Source organism: Battus philenor, unplaced genomic scaffold, assembly GCF_028537555.1.
Source record: "Battus philenor isolate CCGP_79_NKW_IND1 unplaced genomic scaffold, ilBatPhil1.0.hap1 SCAF_29, whole genome shotgun sequence".
Lineage (NCBI taxonomy): Eukaryota > Metazoa > Arthropoda > Insecta > Lepidoptera > Papilionidae > Battus > Battus philenor.
This window is the reverse complement of record NW_027181692.1, coordinates 1,681,764-1,694,772: the sequence shown is the minus strand read 5'-3', so window position 1 is coordinate 1,694,772 and position 13,009 is coordinate 1,681,764. Positions and strand designations below refer to the sequence as shown.

At 34.5% G+C, this 13,009-nt stretch overlaps 1 protein-coding gene across 1 annotated transcript in view; it reads left to right on the top strand.

Moving 5' to 3' along the window:
* The window catches only part of LOC137926220 (unextended protein-like), a 69,356-nt gene that overhangs the window by 40,012 nt on the left and 16,335 nt on the right, over positions 1–13,009 (top strand). The window contains exons 2-5 of the mRNA XM_068769796.1: positions 6,015–6,531; positions 6,906–7,445; positions 8,605–8,721; positions 12,724–12,895. Coding sequence (XP_068625897.1) covers positions 6,015–6,531; positions 6,906–7,445; positions 8,605–8,721; positions 12,724–12,895 — 1,346 coding nt within the window. The remainder of the gene's footprint in view (positions 1–6,014; positions 6,532–6,905; positions 7,446–8,604; positions 8,722–12,723; positions 12,896–13,009) is intronic.

The following is a 13,009-nucleotide window of genomic DNA, read 5'->3' as shown; positions in this document are numbered from 1 at the left end:
CGTTCAATCTTTCGCTAAATAAAATAATACAGACCACGTAATCTAAACAACAAAATATTATCAATATTAAATATAAAAGTTTATTTTACTACAACAAAATGTAAGCTGTCTTATGTATCCATTACTTCCGTATAGAATATAATACACAAATATCTTACTTTGCGTCGTGGTTACGTTCCGAAAAAACACGACGCATATTGAAACGCCGCAAAGTGAATTAAGATTTTCTATAGCAAACCATGTAAAGATTAAACATAGGTTCCAGGGTTACGAAAATACTACTTTTTAAAAAGAAAATTAAACAAAGTAAACATTTAATAAACAATATAATATAACTCTGCCAATAAATAAATTGGAATAATATATACCTTTTTTGTAACCAGAAACAACACTTAAAAATTTATATAAATTTATTATTCTCTTTTAAAAAAAGCACAACACACTACGTAATTGAAAATGAACTCCAAAATTAGCAAAACAAAGTGAAAATAAAACTGTATTAAAATTGCGTTGATTTTTAGTTAGAAAGGGAATCCCCGAGTTTTGATAGCATGGCGCAATTAGAAACAAAAGTGTTGCCATCTTTTAGAAAAATTTTTTTTTTTTTAAAAGTTAAAGACACGAACCCAAAATAACGCAACCTCGAAAATCTAACGGCGCACAGTGAAAATAAGTACTAATTAAGCAGCGACGTAACTTCGAAAAAAACACAAAACGAAACGACGCAAAGCGAGGTATTGGTGTATTTTTAAATATGTATAGGTCGAAGAGAAAAGTATTCGCAAATGGTATTTATTAAAATAAACACGTAATAAAATCTCTTTGGCTGTACCATTTGTAATATAATAGAACATAAAATTTTATATACACGTTGAGAGTTCTTCCGAGTGATAGCTTATAAATGGGGTCTGCAACCTTTTTCATCAGAGGACAATTTAAATTTAAATATTTTTTTTTCGGGCCGCACATAAAGTGGCGCTTTTTAACAATCTACAAAACTATTTGTATAACAAACATTAGAATAAGAAAGTGTTAAATTAAAAAAAGTAAAGGTCTCATATACAAATTCAATACAAAAAATCGCGGTATTACATCTAATATATAAAATTTTCGTGTCACGGTGTTTTTAACTTGAACTCCTCTGAAACGGCTTGACCGATTTTTACCAAATTTTATATGCGTATTTAGTAGGTCTGAGAATCGGCTACTATCTATTTTTCATACCCCTAAATGATAAGGGTTGTTCACCTTTAAAATTTTTAATATTTTTTTGACGTAATTTTTTGTTTTTATTTTTTTTATGATACAGCATACAAGAATACATACAACTCTAAATTTTCACCCCTCTACGATCAACCCTTATTTTTAAATTGAAAATTAAAAATATTTTTTTTTGCAAAACAACGTTTGCGGGATCAGCTAGTATTAATATAATAATATATCGATGGGAGAAAATAGATAAAATAGATTCAATATTTTAAATGCTTGCCGCGTCGCATGTACATCATTAGAGTTGCAGGTGATCCACAGGCCGTGCGTTTCCAACCCCTGGCTTTGTAGAGCATAACATTTTTACGACTGTTATACATGGTGTTCATAGGTTTAAACTTTATTGATATATCACTACATCAATATGATGGAAATTCAATAGTATTACTACGTAATACTATAAAATGGTGTTTTACAATATAAATAAGGTTTTTGTTGAATTCGTTGCTAATCTTCAATGGCTAGGTAAATGACCATGTACATAATACAGGGTGATCGATCATAGGTGTAATTAAAGTGGTAAATGTATTGCACATTCGTAAGATTAAACTATAAAGCTTTTACACATATTTACAATCACCCTGTATAAAGTGATCACTTTAAATATTTTTTTTATTGAAATACGTACCAATAACTTCTGTAAGTACAAATTTCGCAGGTACGGGGTAGTAAATAGGTAAATAATTTTAATACACAGTAATCCGTATCTTTTGTTTATTATTTTTAAAATCATTAATGGTCAGATAGTGTGTACTATTTTTTATTAATTGAGAGCAAATGAAGTATATATTGATCCCATTAATGCTTTTATAGTAATCTACATGAGTCTCTGACAGATGTATGTTTTCAAACTTCAATAAAATATGTAATACAGTACCCGGCGATAAATATTGCACATCCACCTTTGGAAAGAGACAATCGGGTAATTTCGTCTTTGTTAAACACTATCTCTGTCCCACACTACCTATGTGACGTATTGTCAGTCGTATATTCGTGTAGATTTTAAAAGCTCTTCCAATTCAGACTGACACGCAGTTTGCATTAGCAATTGAACTTAAAATAAATACATATAAAAAACTTTTAAGTTAAACGGTTTTTTGATACCCATGTTGTGGTGGTTGTGGAAAATTATGTACCTAGTCCGCCATATTGGAACGGCGTCCATCTTGAATTTTAAATTTTGACATAATCATCGAGTTTTACTAGTGTAGCACTTTCATTTGATACACATATTGAGGGGGTTAAGGAAAAATATGTAATTCGCCATTTTGTATCGGCGGCCATGTTAGATTTATAATGTTATTGATTTTATTATATTGTATTGTCATCTAAATTAAATGTGTGTACCAAATTTCAGATCAATCTGACAACGGGAAGGTGCTTAAATTTCAATTTCTAATTTTGACCCAAATAAATTCCGTACGGGTCGAACTAAATAAAACCGTTTAATAACACTTCGTTCCACAGACGGAGCGATGTTCGTAAAGAAATCGCAAAGATCATTTGCCATTCTACCTTCGCTAAGATTTTTCAAATTAAATGTCACGTTGCCAGTGCGCGTTGAAGCCTCTTGTTCAATGCGCTGTGAATCTAACATTTTAACATAACTTTTTTACTAGTACATTTGTCAGCGTTTATAAAGGATATTCCGTTGGATGCGTATGGGAATCCTTTTGTTATTATGTATGTACTTATTAGATTCGTTAATAAAGAGACTTTTACTGTATACTAGCTGATCCCGCAAACGTTGTTTTGCAAAAAAAAATTGATATTTTAATTCACAAATAAAAAATAAGGGTTGATCGTAGAGGGGTGAAAATTTATGTTTGTATGTATTCTTGTATGCTGTATCATAAAAAAATAAAAACAAAAAATTTCGTTAAAAAAATAATATTTTTTTTAAGTGTGAACAACCTTTATCACTTAGGGGTATAGAAAATAGATAGTAGCCGATTCTCAGACCTACTGAATACGCATATTAAATTTGGTAAAAATCAGTCAAGCCGTTTCAGAGGAGTTCAAGTTCGAACACCGTGACACGAGAATTTTATATATTAGATATATACATGTATGAACATAATGGCAGTGAGTATATCAATAATAGCAGTCGAATTCAATTCGACCTTCGAATTTTAATTCAAACGCGCAAGAATGATTAAATTGTAAAAAGTATTGTGATTGTAGTGGCCAATGATACGAATTGTTTAAAAATGGAATCTTAGTTTTTTAAATATGTCTTACTACTGATGAGCGTACGAAATATGTTTAAGGAAAATTGAGAAAGAATGATTAAATTGTAAAAAGTATTGTGATTGTAGTGGCCAATGATACGAATTGTTTAAAAATGGAATCTTAGTTTTTTAAATATGTCTTACTACTGATGAGCGTACGAAATATGTTTAAGGAAAATTGAGAAAGAATGATTAAATTGTAAAAAGTATTGTGATTGTAGTGGCCAATGATACGAATTGTTTAAAAATGGAATCTTAGTTTTTTAAATATGTCTTACTACTGATGAGCGTACGAAATATGTTTAAGGAAAATTGAGAAAGAATGATTAAATTGTAAAAAGTATTGTGATTGTAGTGGCCAATGATACGAATTGTTTAAAAATGGAATCTTAGTTTTTTAAATATGTCTTACTACTGATGAGCGTACGAAATATGTTTAAGGAAAATTGAGAAAGAATGATTAAATTGTAAAAAGTATTGTGATTGTAGTGGCCAATGATACGAATTGTTTAAAAATGGAATCTTAGTTTTTTAAATATGTCTTACTACTGATGAGCGTACGAAATATGTTTAAGGAAAATTGAGAAAGAATGATTAAATTGTAAAAAGTATTGTGATTGTAGTGGCCAATGATACGAATTGTTTAAAAATGGAATCTTAGTTTTTTAAATATGTCTTACTACTGATGAGCGTACGAAATATGTTTAAGGAAAATTGAGAAAGAATGATTAAATTGTAAAAAGTATTGTGATTGTAGTGGCCAATGATACGAATTGTTTAAAAATGGAATCTTAGTTTTTTAAATATGTCTTACTACTGATGAGCGTACGAAATATGTTTAAGGAAAATTGAGAAAGAATGATTAAATTGTAAAAAGTATTGTGATTGTAGTGGCCAATGATACGAATTGTTTAAAAATGGAATCTTAGTTTTTTAAATATGTCTTACTACTGATGAGCGTACGAAATATGTTTAAGGAAAATTGAGAAAGAATGATTAAATTGTAAAAAGTATTGTGATTGTAGTGGCCAATGATACGAATTGTTTAAAAATGGAATCTTAGTTTTTTAAATATGTCTTACTACTGATGAGCGTACGAAATATGTTTAAGGAAAATTGAGAAAGAATGATTAAATTGTAAAAAGTATTGTGATTGTAGTGGCCAATGATACGAATTGTTTAAAAATGGAATCTTAGTTTTTTAAATATGTCTTACTACTGATGAGCGTACGAAATATGTTTAAGGAAAATTGAGAAAGAATGATTAAATTGTAAAAAGTATTGTGATTGTAGTGGCCAATGATACGAATTGTTTAAAAATGGAATCTTAGTTTTTTAAATATGTCTTACTACTGATGAGCGTACGAAATATGTTTAAGGAAAATTGAGAAAGAATGATTAAATTGTAAAAAGTATTGTGATTGTAGTGGCCAATGATACGAATTGTTTAAAAATGGAATCTTAGTTTTTTAAATATGTCTTACTACTGATGAGCGTACGAAATATGTTTAAGGAAAATTGAGAAAGAATGATTAAATTGTAAAAAGTATTGTGATTGTAGTGGCCAATGATACGAATTGTTTAAAAATGGAATCTTAGTTTTTTAAATATGTCTTACTACTGATGAGCGTACGAAATATGTTTAAGGAAAATTGTATATAAATTTAACAGCTGTTAGTGACCTTATTCGTAATATATATATATATATATATATATATATATATATATATATATATATATATATCTTCGCCTCCTCGATCGGGTAATTGAAGAAATTATAAGTTGACAGACATATATATATGCTTTTAAGAAATATTGTGTTATATATATACACACACACACGTATATATATATATATATATATTTGCATATGCATATGCTTTTAAGAAATATTGTGTTATTGCGGACCTAATGCTATTCTTCAGTCAACCTGGAATGGTAAAATTACACTTAATATCACTATATCCGTTTCATGTCATCACAATGAACTATTCTTTTTTTTTAGTCGACGCATGCCCACTGCAAGGAATAGGGCTATAGGCCTTAGTCATATATAAATGGAATAATAAAGTAAATATTTATCCCGTAGAATATGGCTTCTTAAACTTTTGTCATTCAAGACCCCATTTATGATTTCGCGTTTCTTGACGACCCCATACAAAAATAAAAGAAAAATAAATAAATATTTTTTGAGGATATATTTATTAGGTAACAACATAATGAAAATATCTTTAGAATTCGTTTTGAAACATACAAAATACTAAAATTCAAAATTGCACAAAAAATTATAACATTGTATATATATTAGTTTAAAACCTTCAACAAATGCGCGTGTCTAGACGCTGCAAGTCCACTGTATTCCGCCAACTCTGTTATAAAATGGTATATATAAATATTTGACAATAAAATCTCTCGACCACGGAATTTTGCTACGGGACCCATAGTTTAAGAAGCCCTGCTCTAGAAGTCAAGACGTTGATATGTACATAAGTAAGAGAGTATTTTTGTCCGCAGGTTATCAGAACTGGATAATGATGAAGAGAATGAAATTGATGTCGACGAGGTGTACGGTAAAGAGATGGACTCACTCGAGTCAGAATTCGAACCTAAATATCTAGACGACCTTGACGTCAATAAAGACGGAGTCGAAATGAGCGACCTCGTCATCGAAACCTTCTCCTACCTACCAAATAAAGCTGTTGACGAAGCTGCAAATAAAGCTGAGAAGAGAGGAAGGATCAGACGTCAAGCGGATGCAGAAGAAGTTGCCTCTAATGCAACGGAAAGTAGTTTAGGACCAAAGGTTGCAGTAGTTTCCAATGTGGCTCCAAAGGTGATGGGATTGAGGGTGGAAGAAGCGGATAAAGAGCCGAAAATAGTTGACGAGGTGATACCGAGTGTGTTGCGCTCAACCAAATTCACGTTGAGATTGTTCGGCGAGGGCTTCACGGATAACACGGAGATCGCTTTCACGCACGTGCCAGAAGACTACGGTACCCTTTGTCACTTCTTGCTGCCCGGGGAGTATAAGGTATGCTCTTTGGTTGACACTTTTTTCCGTGCCTGGCAAATAGGGTAGAGATGCCTAAGCATAGTTCCCGTTCATACCACCCCCCCCCCCCCCCGTCGTATGACCCTCAGAAATAGTAAGGCAAATATTAGATTTCCTTAACGAGTAAAAATATTATAATGAATGATTTAGGTCAAATAGAATATTCTAGAAGTAAAAGCGAAAAATGTTCTAGTAAGAAATTTATAAAACTGAAAACCGAATATTAATGCACTCACAATAAAGCCGTAATTGTTTGGTATATTTAATGACATGTATATGGGATATATGACTAGAATAGGACCGGAGATGAAGACTAAATTAAGTTTAATTTAAACTTCTACAATTGCCAACAGATCAAAGAAGCCAACAACGACTCAGCTCTGTTCGAATTGACCGCCCCGCTGCCTCTAGAAGACTACAGGTTCTACATCTGCGCCAGGAACAGCATAAATAGCGACTTCATCCACCAGGGTCGTGAAAAGTGGAAGATCCTTGGCGCTCACAACAAGCTGTTACCGCTCTGGGCTTCTCTGATCCTTATCGTAATCTTACTTATGCTCGCTTCTCTCTTCTCCGGTCTCAATCTCGGTCTGATGGCCCTAGACAGGACCGAGCTGAAGATTATTGCCAATACGGGTACAGAGAAAGAGAGGAAGTATGCCAGAGCAATCATGCCGGTTCGTGCACACGGTAACTACCTGCTGTGTACCATTCTGCTGAGTAACGTGGCGGTGAACAGCACCTTCACAGTGATCCTGGACGACCTGACGTCAGGCCTGGTCGCCGTCATTGGTTCCACGCTGGCCATCGTGTTCATTGCTGAGATCACTCCTCAAGCCATCTGTGCCCGTCATGGTCTCCTCATCGGTGCTAAGAGTATTTGGATTATGAAGGTATGTGTTACCAGTAATATCCTTGTTCATTTATACAGGGTGATTCGGTATACGTGTAAAAGTTATACAGGTTTTGCTTTTAACTGCTATATCGGATACATATACAAAGTGAAAACCACCCACATCTCGTGGCTCTTTCTTTTTAGCTGATGGGGATGCACACTACAAGACAGGCCTCTCCAAATGATGACCAGTCTTTCGCTGGCCGTATCCAGTGATTCCCCGCTACTTTAACTATGTCATCTGTCCACCTAGTGGGCAGGCTGCCCACGCCGCGTAATTTCAAAATAACAACAAAAATAATTTTCCGACTGCTTATCGGCAACATATGTATATCTACCACATTTCAAGTCTTTAAGATTCCACCTGGGGACCTCTGTTTCCCCCTTGCCATGTGTAGCAGGACATAATAACCCGAGGAGTTTTTAAATTTTATATTTTTATTTCACTTTTTCCTTCACGATCTCTATATTTCTTCGCATTTAAATTGTCTCCCGTGCATCATCTTCCCTCTCTCATCTTCGTTCCTGTACCACAGTTTTGACTCTGACATAAGGTATATTAGTTTGTCGCATTTCAATAGAAAAAAAAATTATGTAACATTTTTTTATTATTCAATTTATACAGGATGGTTGGAAATAGGTGTAAAAAGCTTTAAAGCTTTTTTTTATGACAAGCATTTAGTATTCCTTTTAAGCTTTTATGTCTATAACCAATCATCATGTATATAATTTAGTTCACATCGATCACACATGGTTTTTTCCCCACCCTCAGAACACATATTTTCGAGTGATCACTTTATTTATCTAATCTCTTAACAATAAAATGTTATACTAAAATAAGTTTTTCATAACCGTAATTTTGTCTATACATATCACTCATCGCCATATTTCGGGAACCAATGAAGGCATAGACTTGAAATTTGACAGGAACATTCTTTTCATCAGGTAGAGATCAGCTAAGAGATTTTATGTACGTGATAAACCCAAAAAGAGGATAGGGTCCAGACCAAAAAGGGTACAGTCAGTACAAAATAAAAGAATCAATAACTTTGTATCAATACGTTATGTACTGATCTGGTTTATATTGAATAAAATTATAACTAATGATATTTTATTATTGGATTGTCCGTTTTTTTAATGAGAGTTTTATTCTTCAGATTGTCATGGGCATATGCGCGCCGCTGGCATGGCCCACCAGCAAATTACTGGACTACTTCCTTGGCGAGGAGATCGGCACCCACTACAATAGAGAGCGCCTAAAGGAACTTGTCAAGGTACGTGCTGAAGCATCATAAGCTCATAAAGATTGTTACATCAACGTATTTCAGCGGTGGGATGTCCTACGCTGGGCATGTCGGTCTGTAGTATCTAGAACCTTAAGGTACTAACTGCCATCCGTTTAGTTCGATATGCGATCTACCCACTGTCACTTTAACCTTACAAACTCTTGCACTACAAAAGAGTAGAGTATGACCATTGATAGGAATGAAATTAAACAAAATCGAAGTAGCTGTAATGAAAACAAAATGTCACCAGGAATATAGATGAAGGAAGAAAGGTGATGTGTGTAAGATCAGAACTGAATGAAAAAAAAACGTAAAGCAGAAATATTGAATAAATATGTAAACCCTCAAAACGACAGCCAATTAAAAAAATAACCCCAAATTATAATATCCTTGCCCTACAAAGCAAAGCCAACGAGAATTCCCCCAAAACGGGGGCTAATTGAAAATAATTAATCCCAAATTATAATATCCTTGCCATATAAAGCAGGGGCAACAAAACAAGAAGTCTCCCAAAACGGGATCCAATTGAAAAAAATTAACCCCAAATTATAATATCCTTGTCATACAGAGCCAACGAGAACTCCCCCAAAGCGGGGACCAAATAATGAAAAATTCTTTGCACTATGATTCGACGTCGTTGTTGTCTGGTCACGAGTAAACTCGTGATCGGTTTTTTTTTTCAACACTGATGTTATATCTGGTTGGCGGCCATGCAGTGCAATTGTTGGTCAGTATATTACAAGGAGCAAGTTCTCTCGCTTATAAGCGCAGCCAAATCGTCTGTTGTAAGAAATATTTAATAATTAAAATAAAGCGATGACGGAACGCAATGAAGAATCTTTCGATGAATACGCAGATGATTTATCTGATTGTCCGAGTGGTTGTGAATCAAATTATGTTGACTGTGACAATGATCCTGCGTCAGAAGAGAGCGGCTCTGATTCTAGGCCGCCTAAACACCAAAAAGTAAATATTATAGCAACAGATAGTGACGACGATTTGGAAGAATAGTGGAACGAACGATATTGTACCGAACTTACAGAATTATTTAATTATTCCTGGTGCAACTAAACTTGGTGACGCTAAGGCTGTCACTAAGGTAGCGGCTTTATTTTGTGATGGCGGCGTTTTTGATTTAGTCGTTACGCAGACCAATTTGTACTATTTTCAAAGGAAAGAGGTACGTGAAATTTATACTGAAACAGTACCAGGCCGGTGACACCGCGGCACGGATTGGGCCATAGCTCTGTGGGAGTCGTATATACACTGACGTGATGTCTGAATGAATAATAGGTGTAAGATTTTGTGGGCGAGCGTAGCCGACGGGCGAACTTAGTGTGCCGAATTAGTGCAGCGAGCACATGCACGCACCGGTGACGCGGGCGCAGACCTTTTGTTACTTTTGTTTCTTTTGTTTCTTTTGCGCCTTTGTTCTATTGCCCGCTTTCACTCGGTTGCAGAGCATATTGCGCCCCAGAGTCCTACGACGAATACACGTCCTTTTTGCTCGCACCCAAGCGCTAATAAAAATTTGTTCGTGTGTTAAATAAATTGATAAAGTGTTACAAATATCTTTTAATAAGACACTAACTCTTTAGCTCACAAACAAATTACCAGAGGTATTGCAGAAGCATCCTCTGCGTACCATAATACCACACTGCGATTCAGTGTAGCTATTATGGTACACCTATCCCCCGTGTAAATACACGATAGATATGTTCCTGAGTAAAACGTGTAAATCGAAAATAAAAAACTTTCAAGTCAAAAACGGGTAAATCGAAAAACTTGCGGAAAATGCATAATTTTGCTATTTAACAGTTGTGATTTTTTTCAATATTTTTAGGTGTACACAGAAATAAAAATAAAATGCATTGGAAAGTTAAAATATTTAATATATTACGAAAACACTATTTTTAATTTATAATAATCTAAATTATGCACTCGTAATTTACGAATATGGAAAATTAAATCTTTCTGAAACTGAAACTTTCACTCAAATACAATATTCCGTAGATAAAACTTCAATTTTATGCGAAGATATACAGACACAGTGTGCGTGTGCAGCAAGTCAGCACATGAGCTCGGGATTCCCCGTGAAATGTGTACACAGCGCACGTGTTCAATCACAGCAGCATTTAGTAGAGTGCGATAAAAACGAGAAAAAAAACTTTTGGAAAACCGTGTAAAAGCGAAAACGTGTAAAACAAGTACCGTGTAAATCGGGGGATAGGTGTATATCCTCTCATAGATATCTTTGGAGTAACTGCCTTGCAGTAGGCGTCTATGGTCTGAGTTTTTCTTTTCGAATAAAGAGAGTACTCAAAGTTTAACGCATTAAAAATACGTAATGAAACCGAGTGGAGTTGACAAAACTTTGAACGGCGAAACACATTCGCTAAGGAATTTGGCGCATCGCCCAAATCTGATATAACCTCCAGTGGTCTTTAAAAATATCACGAATGTGTCTCCAGTCTGAAATTTCGCACGCTGTACCTACAAACTTTACTATATAGGTCGTTGATTTTTAAATATACAGTACCCGGCAATAAATATTCCATATCGACCTTTAGAAAGAGACAATTGGCTAATTTCGACGTCGTAGAGCGTTATCTCTGTCGCACGACTGACAAAACGTCACATAGGTAGTGTAGGACAAAGATAGTGCATTACAAAGCCAATTGTCTCTTTCCAAAGGTCGATGTGCAATATTTATCGCCGGGTACTGTATACTTTTACATGTTTTTAGAGAACGTGTTTCAAGTTCAAGTCCACCAATACTCTGATGATTATAACACCATCATACATTCTAAAGGTTTATCCGACCAATGTGGGATCTAATAGAAATGGATCAAAAGTGTTATATCAACTATTTCCCCCATCGGGTAACAAGACGCACGGATGGAGAGCCCACTGCAAGGGATATGCCTCCATCATAGATCATCACGATGATCATTCCCGAGACCTTTATCATGTCGTTGGTGCATATAGTGGTCGCCACTCGAGAATCTTTCAAAGGCCATCAGTTGGACGAGAGATTTGCTCTGCTCACTGCCATTTCAAACGAGCACTTCATCGAGCCATATCAGTGATTCTGGTTCTCTGTCCCGTACTAGTCAGACGTTGTATTTCGTGTTAAGCTCGTCTGAAGATAAGACGCAACCTGCATTCAACAAATCCTATTTGAAATTTGTATAAGAAGCCTTCGTCAAGTTGATAACGATAATAATGTTTATAATGTACGTAATACAAGGAGTTTGCTTAATATGGAAAGCACTTTTGTATAGTATAACACTAGAATATTCTGAAACGACTCTGAGAATTTATTATTTTTCTACTCATTCGGCATTCTCTGGTGCAAAGATAATTAGTATATGGTGGTAGCCCAGAGGTGAACAACTTAGACTTGCGATCGAAGGTCCTCGGTATGATTCCAGAAATACAATGTTATATAATTCACACTTCGTTGTCAAGTCTTCTTGACTAATGTCGATTCTACCGCGCGGCGCCCCTTATATACGTTTACAAACAACTAGCGCCATCTGTCAACGCTGGCCGAAACTACAGAGTTCCGATATGTATAAAAATGAATGTGTATCTGTCTGTACTCGATAGGATTTAGTAATCATACATCGTAGTGAAAATTTTACATTTTATATTAGGTTTTAGAAAAATTGTTATTATTCAACAGTTTGTTTTAGGTGTAAATTGCCTTTTTGTTCAGATTTTTAATTATATGGAAGACATCATCGCATTTAATGAGTACATATTGTGATATATAATTTGAAACTGAAATGATGGTATGATAATTCTCAACAGAACAGTTCGACTGTTCATAAAAGTAATAGAAAGAGAAATTACTTTATTTTTATCATAATAAATGGACAAATATATACACATATCACATCCCAATGTCTGTTTTTACAGTTAAATTCATTGACATATATATATGTATATATATTTTATTAATGTATTTATTTATTTTTCACTCAGGTAACTAACCACGTTAACGACTTGGACAAGGAGGAGGTGAACATCATCTCCGGAGCCCTTGACCTTCGTAAGAAGACGGTGAAGGATGTGATGACGAAGCTGAAGGACTGTTTTATGTTGCCCATCACCAGCGTTATGGACTTTGAGACCATGTCGGAAATCGTCAAGTCGGGTAACGTATATATACCAAAATTACATTTTTATAAAGTTTGTCTGTCTGTCCGTTTGTTATGGCTTATCTCTGAAATGGCTGAACCGATTTTCACGGGATTTTTACTGGCAGGTA